Source organism: Emys orbicularis, chromosome 1 (assembly GCF_028017835.1).
Source record: "Emys orbicularis isolate rEmyOrb1 chromosome 1, rEmyOrb1.hap1, whole genome shotgun sequence".
NCBI classification, from domain to species: domain Eukaryota; kingdom Metazoa; phylum Chordata; order Testudines; family Emydidae; genus Emys; species Emys orbicularis.
Genome location: NC_088683.1, coordinates 215,647,066 through 215,662,679, shown reverse-complemented (window position 1 = coordinate 215,662,679; position 15,614 = coordinate 215,647,066). Strand labels below are relative to the sequence as shown.

Genomic DNA, 15,614 nt, shown 5'->3' with positions numbered 1-15,614 from the left:
ACATTATTAGAACACTGTAGTTGTAGCCAAACCCAAGCGTTTGTAAGTGAGCAGAGTCTGAGTTTAAAAACCAGGACATTAAAAGTTTGTGATTCAATAAACCTAAATATAAAAGTCATAAAAGACTGTTAATGTTAATTGCAGAATTTAACTGTGCTCACTTATTCTTCCCTTTGTGGGGGGGGAGAACTCACTAGCTTGAATCTGATTTCTTCTTTTAAATTTCATTTTATTTTAATTCTTGTTCATTGGAATAATCCCTTGTTCCATCTGAACTCTCTCTCTTCTCCCAATGATTTGCTACTGCTTTGTATCTTGGGCAAATGTATGTTTTCCAGACCACTGGTGAAAATACTAGATGAAACAATCCTCAACCCTGGCCCTTGCAGGACCTATCAAACCCAGACTAGACTCAATAGCAGTTAGTTACTCCTTACTCGGCCTCCAATCATAGAATATCAGGGTTGGAAGGAACCTCAGGAAGTCATCTAGTCTAACCCCCTGATCAAAACGGGACCAATCCCCAGACAGATTTTTTTACCCCAGTTTCCTAAATGGCCTTCTCAAGGATTGAACTCACAACCCTGTGTTTAGCAGGCCAATGCTCAAACCACTGAGCTATCCCTCCCCCAATGTGTTAAGGCCTTGAAGTACACTTCCAACTTAAAGTACATGAGTAGTTGCAGTGAGGCTAATGGGAGTATTCGTGTGCTTAAAGTTAGGTATGTGCTTACATACCTCGCTGAACTGAGACCTTGATGTCCATCAATAAATTGGTATGGTCAGAGTTCCTACTGTTTAGAAAAATGATCTGGCTGCTGAATCCAATGGTTCCAATTGTGGAACTGTCCAAGACTTTGTAAATCAAATTAAATACTGTCACTATCCCAGGAGCAACCCGGGAACCAGATTGTGACAGGGTCACAAGAAACTTCCCAGTTTCCCTGTTCCCACTTGGGATTCGGGGGGTAGAACCTATATCTTGTCCAGATAACGCCTCCCACTGAAGCTGGTGGCAAGGAAACCAGGAAGCAGACTTTGACTCTGCCTAGCACAGAATATTTCTTCTGGCATAGCTGCACTGATATGTGTGTTGCGGGTTCTGCCCACACACCAGAGTGGGGTAGGAATAGAGGTCCTGAGGAGGTTGCTGTTGCTGTTCCCCTCCTCCTTCCCTTGCATTACAACCTGCAATGAGGGCTATTGGCACAGGTGGTATTTATTTTGTTTTGTTTGTTTTATTATTTGTATTTCTTTAGTGCCTGGTCCTGGTCCATGTCCATGACCAGGGCTTCTAGGTAGCCTTGCATCCCCTTATTCCCCTGTGCTGCAGCATTAATCAGCCCATAATCTTGGCCGTAGGTAAGAAGGAAAGAGAATAGTGTTTTAAAAAAGTAGTTTAACAATTTTTGTATAGGGTAGAATATTTTGTAAATATAAAACCAGAGCAAAACAGTAACTTTAGGTGACGCGTACGTCAACAGGAGCCAAATCCGGCAGTCATTACTCAGGTAAAGCCACTGTTGAAATCAGGGAGATTTTTTTCATGAGTACGGACTGAAGGATTTGTCCCTAGACTACTTCTGTAAAAGATTCAAAAACAGTTTTCAATTAGGCCAGGTCTACACTAACCCCCTAATTCGAACTAAGATACACAACTTCAGCTACGTGAATAACGTAGCTGAAGTTCGAAGTACCTTAGTTCGAACTTACCTCGGTCCACAAGCGGCAGGCAGGCTCCCCCGTCGATGCTGCGTACTCCTCTCGCCAAGCAGGAGTACCGCAGTCGACGGCGAGCACTTCTAGGTTCGACTTATCGCGTCCAGACAAGACGCGATAAGTCGAACCCAGAAGTTCGATCGCTCGCCGCCGAACTACCGGGTAAGTGTAGACCTACCCATAGAGTGAAACTTTTACGGCTGTGTAATGGGAGAACTATGTGGCACTGAACAGTAACCAATGGTAGGTTTTACACAAGAATAGACTTTAACAACAAATACCTTTTAAATCTGGATAATGTACCTGTTAATTGTGCCCAGCTGCCCACTTGGTAAATATTATAATATTCCAGAAGATGTTCCGTAACACAAGTTAAATCAGTTTCAATAGACTTCGCAAACAAAGCTGTAATGGTTTCTGTGCAGGATACAGATGGCATTAATCCACTAGTTTACAGTGCAGACAGGCAGATATGAACACAGGAATTGTCATACCAGGGGTCCATCCAGTTCACTCTCCTGTTTCTGAAAGTAACCATCAGTGGACACTTTTGAGAGAGGAGTAAGAAACTACAAAATGGATAACCTGCCCATGGGAGTAGAACCTGACCTGTCAGTTGGTAGTGGGCATGAGTTACCCTATCCAATGTAATCATGTGTGTTCTCATTATCCACATTAATGCCTAATTTTTCTCTGAATCCTATCTTCGGTGATATCTAGTATTAGTATATTAAAACATGATTCTGGGATGTATTAACAGGTGTGTTGTGAGCAAGACACGAGAAGTCATTCTTCCGCTCTACTCTGCGCTGGTTAGGCCTCAACTGGAGTATTGTGTCCAGTTCTGGGCACCGCATTTCAAGAAAGATGTGGAGAAATTGGAGAGGGTCCAGAGAAGAGCAACAAGAATGATTAAAGGTCTTGAGAACATGACCTATGAAGGAGGGCTGAAAGAATTGGGTTTGTTTAGTTTGGAAAAAAGAAGACTGAGAAGGGACATGATAGCAGTTTTCAGGTATCTAAAAGCGTGTCATAAGGAGGAGGGAGAAAACTTGTTCACCTTAGCCTCTAAGGATAGAACAAGAAGCAGTGGCCTTAAACTGCAGCAAGGGAGGTTTAGGTTGGACATTAGGAAAAAGTTCCTAACTGTCAGGGTGGTTAAACACTGGAATAAACTGCCTAGGGAGGTTGTGGAATCTCCATCTCTGGAGATATTTAAGAGTAGGTTAGCTAAATGTCTATCAGGGATGGTCTAGACAGTATTTGGTCCTGCCATGAGGGCAGGGGACTGGACTCAATGACCTCTCGAGGTCCCTTCCAGTCCTAGAATCTATGAACTCCCCAATTTGTAAACTGAATTGAATTAGATTTAGGATTTGCTCAATTGGGCTTTCCGGAAAGAATTGCTTGTGGGATTAAAGCTTGGTAATGGGACATTCACTTTGCAAGTAGATTTTTTTCCATATTTTTTTCCAGTCTCCCAGCTGCACAAATACAGTAATATGGCTTTGTTCGCCTGTAAGAACTGCAATATTGCTTTGCACATGCAACTCGTATGTTAGAAGTAATTGCTCTTAAAGGGCTCCATCTTTTTGGCTACCGAGTATTGCTAAGAAGTATAGGGAACCCAAGAATGAGCAGTCACCATTTGCTCAGCACCTGCATGTAGCAGGAGGAGATGTGCACAGTACTCAGCAGTGGATGCACACTTAGGCACTCCCAGCACACTGAAATGAGTCTGGCTGAGAGAGAGGAAAAGTGGATGTGTTAGGGTAGAAGTGGGGCATGGCCAAGGCATAGATGCTGAAGAGGAATCCAGCAAATGCAAATTATGTACATAACTCAGCATTATGTTTTTCAGCTACTCCTTCTGCCAACCATGAGCAGAGGCTTCTTCAAGTGCACTTTAGAGTGGAAATGAGAAGAAACAGTTCATTTTTGGTGTTTTTCTCTTAAAAGTAACATATCAAACATGTTGTTATTAATCATTGTGAAACTGCTTAAAAGTATATTTAAATTACTTTATTTTTATGGTATTTAAAATCACAATCTGGACAAAGAACAGGAGTACTTGTGGCACCTTAGAGACTAACAAATTTATTTGAGCATAAGCTTTCGTGGGCTGCAGCCCACTTCCACGAAAGCTTATGCTCAAATGAATTTGTTAGTCTCTAAGGTGCCACAAGTACTCCTGTTCTTTTTACAGATACAGACTAACATGGCTGCTACTCTGAAATCTGGACAAAGGAGATATTCTGGTCCATGACTCAAATATTTGTTTCCCGTGTTCCAAGAGGGATAAGCACAGAGATGGGAGTGGGGCAGTCCTGAAATCTATTCCTGACTCTGCTGCTAAATTGCTGTGTGCCTTGGGCACATCACTTGACCTCTTTGTCTTACTTTCTTCACCCACAAAAGGGGTCATGATAATATATTTATTTGAATCACAGTAGTACTGTTAAGATCCAATGTTTGTTTTTTTACAGCACTTTCAGCCCATAAAAACACTGCTGTTGTAATGTTACAACTGAATTGCTTTCAGAGCAAAAGCAATATTCTGTACAGGAGCTGTATATAGCTCATGTAAGCTTTTCATTGATCTGAGGTGGGTTTTTTTTAACATCATTCTGAGAAGAGGTTATGAAATGTCAGATGTAATCCCAGTGATAACAGAAGTCAGTGCAAGGCAGAATCTCCTGAAAGTGTGACATTTACTTGCTTTACTAGTAAGTTCACTGCCAAACTGGGGGGGGGGGGAGGGGGGCCTCACACTTGAACACTAATTTTTCAGGATTTCTGTTGCTAGATTTAAGTAATTTAGTGGAAAGGAATTTTTCATTTTGTCCAGTTACACTGTATTGTGGCTTTGCTTTCGTTGGTGGTGACTAGGTGGTGAAGCATTAGGTTATCTATCCCTATTATTGTTGAGACAAGGTGGGTGAGGTAATATCTTTTATTGGACCAACTTCTGTTGGTGAGAGAGAGACAAGCTTTCAAGCCACGCACAGCTCTTCTTCAGGTCAATTGTTGTCCACTTTAGCTGTACTTCATTCGTATTGCTTCCACCTCCGTACCACTTGCCATTGGCCTTTTGCTTACATGGAAGATGCAAGAGAGGCAAGGGAAGCTTTCAAAAGTGACTGGAGAGTAGGCTTAATGAGGAAGGAAAGCTGCAGGTACTGTATACCAGCTCTGCATGTTTCCTTTGGACCCAGCCTCTCATCCCCTTCCAACATCAGACTTTCCCAACACACTCAGACTAGATCAACCTTTGAAAAGATTCTCACAAATATAAAAATATACTTCTATCTTAAATGAATAAGCTCTGTATCAGTCATGCCTTCCGTCAATGAGACACTGTTCCAGTTTGTGAGACAGTAATTAGAACTTCCAGGTTAACAGCCCTAAAATTTTAGATATCTTGTCATGCACCACATGAAGCAGAGGCAAAGTGTTTGGAACGGTGGTATGTTTAGTACTCGGATATAGACATTCAGGATTCTTGTTGTTCTGTTCTACTGTGTGGGGCGGGGGGGAGGGGGGGGGAAGGGGAGAAGGAGGAAGAGGGAAGAAGGGAAATGTGATATCCTTAGAGCACAGGAAGACCCCTCGTGCCCAATTCTGCCATCCCTCCTCTCATTTAAGCAGTACCTTTTCTATCCAAGTAGTCCCACTGAAATCTGTGGAATATTTGTGTGGCATGGTGCTAATCATTATAAGAATAGCAAAATCAAGTCCAAAGTGAGTTTAGCAAATTCAGGACTTCCACAACCAGAGAGTAATTGCAAATGAAATTACACAAGGAGGGGCACCTGCATGATGATATTCATACACTTGAGACTAAATAGTAGCAAAGAGAAAGCACTGGCCATAGATGACCCTAGGGGCAATCTGTTAGTCTGCTGGTGGTTAGACATTGATTCTTCTGCCGTTCCCAAACCATTATTTAATGTAGCTTCTCTTAGATGAGACCAGGATAATGTCAAAATCACTTCCTTTTATTTCTTTTTGACTTTCAGAGAGTTTGAATCTAAATATCCAGCTGTTGGGTGGCTTCAGACGACAGTTGATGTGTTGAAAGATTAACTCAGACACCTTCTGTGAATGTGGGTTGAAGGCTTGCAGCATGTCAAGGAAGACCAGAAAAGATGCAATGAACATTCTGTAATCAGGAAAATGAGAGAATTTTGTAGAGAACACAGCAGCAACCTTTCTCTCCTGCAGCTGGAAGACGTGGCCACATGTTTTTAATATCTGGTTAATTTAATAAAGAACTCTCTGTCAGGCTCTCTGGTGACCTTGTAAATCTTGTACCTGTGTGACAAACGTGCCTTTGAAACTTGCAGTAAACAGTTCATTCTCTAGAAAACCCAACTGTTGGAAAAATCACGATTGAAGAATCATGTCAAAAAACCTGGAGATCATCAATTTGTCATTTTTGTTGGAACATGAGAGGGAAACAATCCTGGGAGTACTGAAGAGAGATGAGTATTTGAAAAAAGTGGAAGATAAGAGGATAAGGTAATCTTTTAACATTCTTCTTGTAAAAATTGCTTTTTTTTTTCATTCTCTCGTGGTTGAGTTGTTCTTAGAATATTGCAGACTTGGTTGGGTGGCCAGCTGCCTGGTTTTTGACTAGAAAGTCCAATCGAAAAGGGGACCTGACAGTGTCCGGGCAGATCTGCTGACTGGACACCCAAAGTCCCGTTACTGCAGGTGGGGAAGCACCAGCTCATTACCCGCTCCAGCCCCTACTCAACCGGGGCTGCCTCCTACCTGTGTCAGGCAGCTGCAGCTCCCAGCCCCAGCTCCGCAGGTGAGACCCTCCCAACCTGGGCTGGGGGACGGGGAAGAGGAGAGGGGAGGTTCTGGCATGCCTGCTGGAGTGTCCAGGTTTTAAATATTATGAAGATGGCAACCCTAAGACTGGGGCCTGACTTGAGGGTCTCTTCACTGCCATGTGGGAGTCCTGCATTTCAGGAGTGACTTTAGCACTTCAGCACAATTGCTCCTCGAGTCTCATGCAAATAGAAGTATGGCGGAAGTGGGAGGTGGGAGGAAAATGCTAGTTAATGCATCTTTTTGTAAATGTGTGTGACGCATGCATAGCTACAGGGTATAAGACTGGGGAGAATGATATTCTGGATAGCAGAGTAATTGGAAACTTAAATCCAGTACCTCTTTGTTAACACACAGAAATGAATTCTGTAGGTTTATTGTTTCTTTGTTTTGTTTCTTAAATTGGAATATTCTTCATGCAAGGCTAATTTGCAACAGAATGCCAGTGCATGCTGAGAATTAATGATACCTAGATCTATGGCATACCTTGGAAATTTGCCATAAGATTGTCTTAATACATTTGTAGAACATTTTAAATGTGCTAAAATTATGGCATAATGAAATCTGATACTTTGCATTGAAGTATGTACAAATTCTCTTGATTATTGTTCATTGCAAATTTAAGATCCCAGCATTCATGTCTGATTCCCACAGAAATGTTCAGTCAGTCTCAAAGTAACAAAATGTGTGATATCCTTGCCTCTGCCTGTGTTCACCTGGAATAGGAAGTCATCAGTTAGGCACTAATATTGAGTTTTGGTAAAACAGAAAATAGTGGTTATCCTACAATAAAAATGAAAGTACTTATTTTCTAGTATGTTACCAAGTTCATTTTTCTATTGATGGCCCGATTAACTCTTGCACTGAAGGTGACTGAAAAAATGTATGGCAAATGTTTTTGTATTTCAAGTAGAGTTAGAGATATTGCCTGGTACTGGTTCTGCTATTTTGTTTGAACTGATCCCATGCGCTCAAAAGGGTTAAACAAAGCTATTTTGACACTCTTCTCAGGGTATGTTTACACTACGGGATTACTCCGAATTTACAGAATTTGATTTTTGGCAACCGATTCTATAAAGTCAAGTGTATGTGGCCACACTAAGCACATTAATTTGGCGGTGTGCGTCCATGTACCGAGGCTAGCGTCGACTTCTGGAGCGTTGCACGGTGGGTAGCTATCCCATAGCTATCCCATAGTTCCTGCAGTCTCCTCTGCCCATTGGAATTCTGGGTTGAGATCCCAATGCCTGATGGGGCTAAAAACATTGTCGCGGGTGGTTCTGGGTACATCCTCCCCCTCCCTCCGGGAAAGCAATGGCAGACAACCGTTTCGCGCCTTTTTTCCTGGGTGAACAGTGCAGACGCCATACCACGGCAAGCATGGAGCCCGCTCAGCTCAAGACAGCAGTCATGAACATTGTAAACACCTTGCGCATTATCGTGCAGTTTATGCTGAACCAGAACCTGCAAAACCAGGCGGCGAGGAGGAGGCGGCTACGGCAGCACGGCGACGAGAGTGATGAGGACATGGACATGGAATTCTCTCAAACCGCGGGCCCCGGCGCTTTGGAGATCATGCTGTTAATGGGGCAGGTTGTAGCCGTGGAACGCCGATTCTGGGCCCGGGAAACAAGCACAGACTGGTGGGACCGCATAGTGTTGCAGGTGTGGGAGAATTCCCAGTGGCTGCGAACCTTTCGCATGCTTAAGGGCACTTTCATGGAACTTTGTGACTTGCTTTCCCCTGCCCTGAAGCGCCAGAATACCAAGATGAGAGCAGCCCTCACAGTTGAGAAGCGAGTGGCGATAGCCCTGTGGAAGCTTGCAACGCCAGACAGCTACCGGTCAGTTGGGAATCAATTTGGAGTGGGCAAATCTACTGTGTGGGCTGCTGTGATGCAAGTAGCCAAAGCAATCACTGAGCTGCTGCTACGAAAGGTAGTGACTCTGGGAAATGTGCAGGTCATAGTAGATGGCTTTGCTGCAATGGGATTCCCTAACTGTGGTGGGGCGATAGATGGAACCCATATCCCTATCTTGGTACCGGAGCACCAGGGTACCCAGTACATAAACCGCAAGGGGTACTTTTCAATGGTGCTGCAAGCACTGGTGGATCACAAGGGACGTTTCACCAACATCAACGTGGGATGGCCGGGAAGGGTTCATGACGCTCGCGTCTTCAGGAACACTAATCTGTTTAAACGGCTGCAGCAAGGGATTTACTTCTCAGACCAGAAAATAACCGTTGGGGATGTTGAAATGCCTATAGTTATCCTTGGGGACCCAGCCTACCCCTTAATGCCATGGCTCACGAAGCCATACACAGGCAGCCTGGACATAGTCAGGAGCTGTTCAACTACAGGCTGAGCAAGTGCAGAATGGTGGTAGAATGTGCATTTGGACGTTTAAAGGGTCGCTGGCGCACGTTACTGACTTGCTCAGACCTCAGCCAAACCAATATTCCCATTGTTATTGCTGCTTGCTGTGTGCTCCACAATCTCTGAGAGAGTAAGGGGGAGACCTTTATGGTGGTGTGGGAGGCTGAGGCAAATCGCCTGGCCACTGATTATGCGCAGCCAGACACCAGGGCGATTAGACGAGCACACCAGGAAGCGCTGCACATCAGAGAAGCTTTGAAAACCAGTTTCATGACTGGCCAGGCTACGGTGTGAAAGTTCTGTTTGTTTCTCCTTGATGAAAACCCGCCCCCTTGATTGACTCATTCCCTGTAAGCAACCCACCCTCCCCCCTTCGATCACAGCTTGCTTTCAAAGGAAATAAAGTCACTATTGTTTAAAAATCATGTATTCTTTATTAATTTATTATAAACATAGGGAGAGAACTGACAAGGTAGCCCGGGTGGGGTTTGGGAGGAGGATAGGAGGGAAGGAAAAGGCCAGTTCAAAATAATGACAGCCTTTTGCTTGGGCTGTCCACTGGGGTGGAGTGGGCGGGTGCATGGAGCCTCCCCCGCCCCGCGTTCTTACACGTCTGGGTGAGGAGGCTATGGAACATGGTGAGGGGGGAGGGCGGTTATACAGGGGCTGCAGCAGCAATCTGTGATCCTGCTGCCATTCCTGAAGCTCCACCAGACGCTGGAGCATGTCCGTTTGATCACGCAGCAGCCCCAGCATTGCAGCCTGCCACCTCTCATCTCGAGCGTCCCTCATGGCCTCACATTCACTGGCATCTTTCCTGTACTTTGATACCGTGTCCTTCCACTCATTCAGATGAGCTCTTTCATCGCGGGTCGATTGCATGATTTCAGAAAACATGTTGTCTCGCATGCATTTTTTTCGCCGCCTTATCTGAGATAGCCTTCGGGACGGAGGAGGGAGGCTTGAAAAATTTGCAGCTGCGGGAGGGAAAAAAGGGAGAGAAGTATTTAAAAAGATACATTTCACAGAACAATGCTTATACTCTTTCACTGTGAACAACACTATTCACATTACATAGCACATGTGATTTCGGTACAGGGTCGCATTTTGCATCTTAATATTCAGTGCCTGCGGCTTTTGTGTTAGAGATCACAGACATAGGTCCTGGCAACAGAATTCGGCTTGCATGTGGCCATGGGAAGCCATTGTCTTTTGGCTTCTGCAACCTTCCTAAAAGCAGCGCCCTCCTTTCCCACATACCAAGCAAAGCCCGTTGAGTGCTGTGGTTTTCCTGTTAACGTGCAGCAGCAGAAACCAAACTAAACCCCCCATCCAATTCTCTGGGATGATCGCTTTATCCCTCCCCCCACCGCGTGGCTGGTATCAGGGAAGATCCCTGCTAGCCAAACGCGAAAAGCTCAGTGCCAATGCCCCCCTCACCCCCGCTTGGCTAACTGCAGGGAAGGATTTCTTTTCAGCCACAGGCAAACAGCCCAGTAGGAATGGCCACCTCTGTCCCCTTAATTAAATTCCCGTATTTCAACCAGGTTACCATGAACGATATCACTCTCCTGAGGATAACACAGCGAGATAAAGAACGGATGTTGCTTGAATGCCAGCAAACACCGGGACCATACGCTGCCAGGCTTTGTCATGCAATGATACCAGATTACTTGCTACTAGCATGGCATGGTCAAGTGTCCTACCAAGGAGGACGGAATAAGGCTGCACTGCCCAGAAACCTTCTGCAAAGGCTTTTGGAGTACCTCCAGGAGAGCTTCATGGAGATGTCCCTGGAGGATTTCCGCTCCATCCCCAAACACGTTAACAGACTTTTCCAGTATGTGTACTGGCTGCGAATGCATCCCAAGTCCTCAGGGCAAATTAATCATTAAAAAACGCTTGCTTTTAAATGATGTTTTATATTTACAAAGGTACACTCACGAGAGGTCCCTTCCATGGCTTCAGGGTCTGGGATAACGGGTTGGGAGGGTTGGGAGGGTACTTCAGTCAGGCTGAGAAAAAGATCCTGGTTGTTGGGGAGAACGGAGTGGTGTGTGCTCTCTGCAAGCTCGTCCTCCTCCTCCTCATCTTCCCCGTCCACAGAATCCTCAGGCATGATTGAGATTACCCCCTCCTCGGAATCCACGGTCAGAGGTGGGGTAGTGGTGGTGGCCCCCCCTAGAATTGCATGCAGCTCAGCGTAGAAGTAGCATGTCTGCAGCTCTGCCCCAGACCTTCCGTTTGCTTCTTTGGTTTTCTGGTAGGCTTGTCTGAGCTCCTTAACTTTCACGCGGCACTGTATTGTGGCCTATCTCCATCATGCCCTTGGAAATTTTTTCAAATGTTTTCGCATTTCTTCTTGGAACGTAGTTCTGCTAGCACTGAATCCTCTCCCCATATAGCGATCAGATCCAGTACCTCCCATACGGTCCATGCTGGTGCTCTTTTTCAATTCTCTGACTGCATGGTTACCTGTGCTGATGAGCTCTGCATGGTCACCTGTGCTCTCCACGCTGGGCAAACAGGAAATGAAATTTAAAACTTCACGGGGGTTTTCCTGTCTACCTGGCCAGTGCATTCGAGTTCAGATTGCTGTCCAGAGTGGTCACAATGGTGCACTGTGGGATAGCTCCCGGAGGCCAATACCGTCGAATTGCGGCCACACTAACCTTAATTCGAAATGGCAATGTCAATTTCGGAGCTACTCCCGTGGTCGGGGAGGAGTACAGAAATCGATTTTAAGAGCCCTTTATGTCGAAGTAAACGGCTTCATTGTGTGGATGGGTGCAGGGTTAATTCAATTTAACGCTGCTAAATTCGAGATAAACTCGTAGTGTAGTCCGGGCCTCAGAGAGAGTGGCTAAGTTTTGTGTGTTCCTTCAGAGCCAATGAGCAAGAGCGAGCACGGTGTCAGTAGTAGCAGCAAGGAATAGCTCAGTGCTGCTTTCCCCTACAGTGTTCAGGGGAAGGGGTTTTGCCATCCAAGATTTTAGGGTAGCAGCCTTGCCTGCTAGCTCTCAAAAGACCCTGGAAGAAGGTGTAGAGACTCCATGAGGGTTAGTAGACCTCTCCTTTTCTGAAAGATTACACACAGTTAGAATTGGAAGGGGATTGTGTGGGGACAGAGGACAGTGGGGTTCAGTGGGGGTCAGATGCAGATATTTCAGGTGACAATTCAAATGTATTTGTTTCAGTTAAGCATCCATCCTCTGAAAATTTTGATGTTCCCTCTTCCCCCTACCTAAATTTTTGTGTAGTTTGGCTCTGACAAACAAGTTTAGAATGCATTTATATGTGTCACTTGGTCAGGGGGAGGCTGGTTTAGAGTGTGCAAGTTATACCAAGTTGCAAAGGGAGATGGAATTCAAGTGCTTGTTTGTTTCTATTTCTGTATTCAAAGGCCAGGCTGTGGCTTGTTTTTCTCTTTGGATTGGCAAGTGTCACAGACACGTGTATTCAGCACCCACCGAGGTCTCTCGATATAGATCCAGTTAAACTTTTATAGCTGTGGGGTAGTGGTGGCGGCCCCCCCTAGAATTGCATGCAGCTCAGCGTAGAAGTGGCATGTCTGCGGCTCTGCCCCGGACCTTCCGTTTGCTTCTTTGATTCTCTCCATTTAACTGTCTTTTCACACTCACCCTCTGCAGGTAAATGAAGTAACTAGAGTAAATGCAGTGCACCCATTGCTGTTGGCAGCCTCTTTACCCAGTGGGAAATGTGGCAACCAGAGTAAACTGAAAGCTTTTCCTTTTGCCTAAGCCTCGCCTAGCTCACTTAATGTAGGAGTGAGGCAGGAAGGCAGATCTCCAACCCTGGCAGTTGTGTTTAATTTGCTCTGATCATGGTTGTTATATCACTGAGCTGAAGGAGGGAAGTACAGACCCAGCAACAGTTGGGAGACAGTTTGTTCTAGCCACGGTGTTTACCCTTGGAGCAGGATCAGCCTTAATAGTGATGGACAGGGATGCTGCAAACTAGAGAGTAGCCCTGTTAGTAGTGCAAGCTCATGGTTGGGAGTTTAGGCTCTGCAGAAGTGCCACTGATGGAGAATTTTGAGCTGTATAACTATCCCAGAAGGTGCTATCATGCTTATGCTCCTATCAAAGATTCCCGCATCAATTCGAGTAGGTCAATGGGCCACTGGCTTCTCAAGCTCTGATGGTAGGGCTAAGTTCTTGTCCCTTTATGGTCACTTAAAAACCCTACCTGCCTGACCCTTTGAGTGTGGAATTGTGGGCATGTGTCTTGGCAAGGTGCAAACTGGTAACGTTTTCTGCATATGGGCCGACTGGAGGATTTATTGGCTTTTTGTCTGGTGGGAGAAGACCTCCTTAAGAACAGCTTGAAATCTGAAATTAATGTGAGGATCCTGATAATTAAGAGGAACCATTTGGAAAAATAAATTTTAAATTCAGTGGAATGCACACACAGCCTTCCGGCGACTTCAGGGAAACTTGTGAACCCAAGACCCTCAGGTTATTTGGAGAATTGTCCCTCAAACATGTTTTGCTCACTGTGCCTGATAACATCAAACTCCAAGACCCTAAAAAGTCTCCCAATATATTCAAGCCAGGTTTGGATCTGAACAGGGAGCTGGGTGGATTTCCCTACCTCCAGGGAAAGTTCATCATGACTCTCTCTGAATGCAGCTAAATTATCCCTGGCAAGGATATCTTTTATCCTTGGCTCATAAATATACTTCTGAAGAACATGTTTTGTCTTTGGGATGCCATTTGGTGCAATCTGGTGTGTGTGTCTTATCGAAACATATTTCACAGAAGAACATGGTCTTCTACATTAGATTTGTTTTTCATTCTGGCAAGATGCTCAATTCACACGCTGTATTTAAGAGTTTAATGTATTATTGGTATTATTGTAGTGCCTGTGGAGCCCTAATCATGGAACCAAACCCCACTGTGCTGGGCACTGTACACACACACAAGAAAGACACTCCCTGCCCCAAATTATTTACAATCTAAGTGTAAGACAAGAAACAACGGATGGATACAGACCAACAGGCAAGTGCAAGGAAACAAGTGAGGGGCGGCATGGGAGAAAGCCCTGAAGGTGCCTGTTTTAAATTTAACAAGTGGGCGATGGAGACTGACATCATGGGCTGATCAGAGGCAGAAGTCGAACTTTTGATACTAAAGGAGAGGTCATAGGTAGGGTGAGGATAGACCTTGAGGGGCTTTGGAAGTGAAGTCAAATAGCCGTTTTGTGGGATAGAGAAGAAGGAGTCAATGGAGAGATGCAGAGAGGGCTGATGTGGTCAAATATATTCAGAGCATTCAACCTACCACTAATATAGTACCATTGAGCTATAACATATGGGCACATATCCTGCCTAGTGCATCTCTTAATACTTTGTTACATCGAGCTTTTAAATGTAAAGCTTCTTTTTATTCTTGAAACAGGAATTAAAGTTCTGGATCTTGTTTAAAGAAAAAGTAATAGAATAATAGCTGAACACAGAAAACAGAGAAGGGAAGTAACTTGAGCCTTTCCCAACATAATGCTATCAAGTTATTACTCGTGTTTTGTAATCCCCTCTTGGCCTCCTAGCGGCAGTTTAGTTGGCCAAGTCCACTCAACAGTTCCTCTGGCAAGGATTTTGCATGGTCAGGGCGGCCAATTAGAATAAAGACTCCTTATCAATCAGTACAATAGAAGTATTTTAAAATATCAGCATATTCTAAATATAGGACAGCACTGTTCTCTCAGATACCACTATCTGGCAACTATTGGAAAATTCACAAAGTGAGTTTAAATGGATTTTGGGAAATTATCTGTGCATGGAAATTGACTTGTCAGGTGATGTATCTGAAGGTGTTTGTAAGGGCAAATGTTGTAAAATACTATGGATTGTATACACTGTGTACAGTATATGTTTTTGCAAGACTGATTAATAGTTCTTTAAAGAAAATATACCTTATATGATACTATATGTTTCATTCATATGTGCCTGGGAAGAGAGAAGCTGATTGGTAACTATCGCATTTGACAAGTAAATTGCTCCATTAGTACATTATTATTTGAAATAAGATACTTCTTGTGTATAAACAGTTACTATTTTTAGTACCATAAACACAGATGCCTGCGGTCTCCATTCTATTTAAAATTTAAGAATGTTCCATTTCTGAACTAATTAATAACTTGTGTGGCTTTTTTTTATCGTACTGGGGTTACCATTGATTCTACCAACATATAGTAAGGATCCAACAGTTTGTAACTCAGAAGGTATTTCATCTTGCTAACATAGTTTGTAATTTTATCTTTAAAAATTCTGGCAGCAAAAGGTTCCTCCTGTGTGATAATTTAAACTTTCTCTTTTTTCCCTTTCTTCTTCTTACCACCTTCCTTCTCTCCCAGGAGGGTTTTTAACATTCCAACGAGAATATATTTCCATCTTGTTTCCAAAAAATAAGCCTAAAAGTGCATGAGTACAACATAATTTCTTGATCTCATTTGCTGTTTTCAGTTGTCTGACAGTATCTTCACTATAGAAGGGGAAGAATTTATAAGCAGGCATTTTAAAAGGGTTTTCTTACCACAAATTCACAACAATATATCTTGGAACCAGGATCCAAAGGATACTCTGAGACTCTGGGCCCAGTGGTTTGCATTCCTCTGAGCAGAAGTAGCTAGCATGAGCTTGAGAAGGTTGGACCTTGG

The 15,614-nt window shown here is 44.2% G+C and overlaps 1 protein-coding gene across 1 annotated transcript in view; it reads left to right on the top strand.

Annotated features, from left to right (window-relative positions):
• Positions 1-6,121: 6,121 nt before the first annotated feature.
• SYTL5 (synaptotagmin like 5) overlaps positions 6,122-15,614 on the top strand; it is a 97,083-nt gene continuing 87,590 nt past the window's right edge. Inside the window, exon 1 of the mRNA XM_065423226.1 lies at positions 6,122-6,240. Coding sequence (XP_065279298.1) covers positions 6,122-6,240 — 119 coding nt within the window. The remainder of the gene's footprint in view (positions 6,241-15,614) is intronic.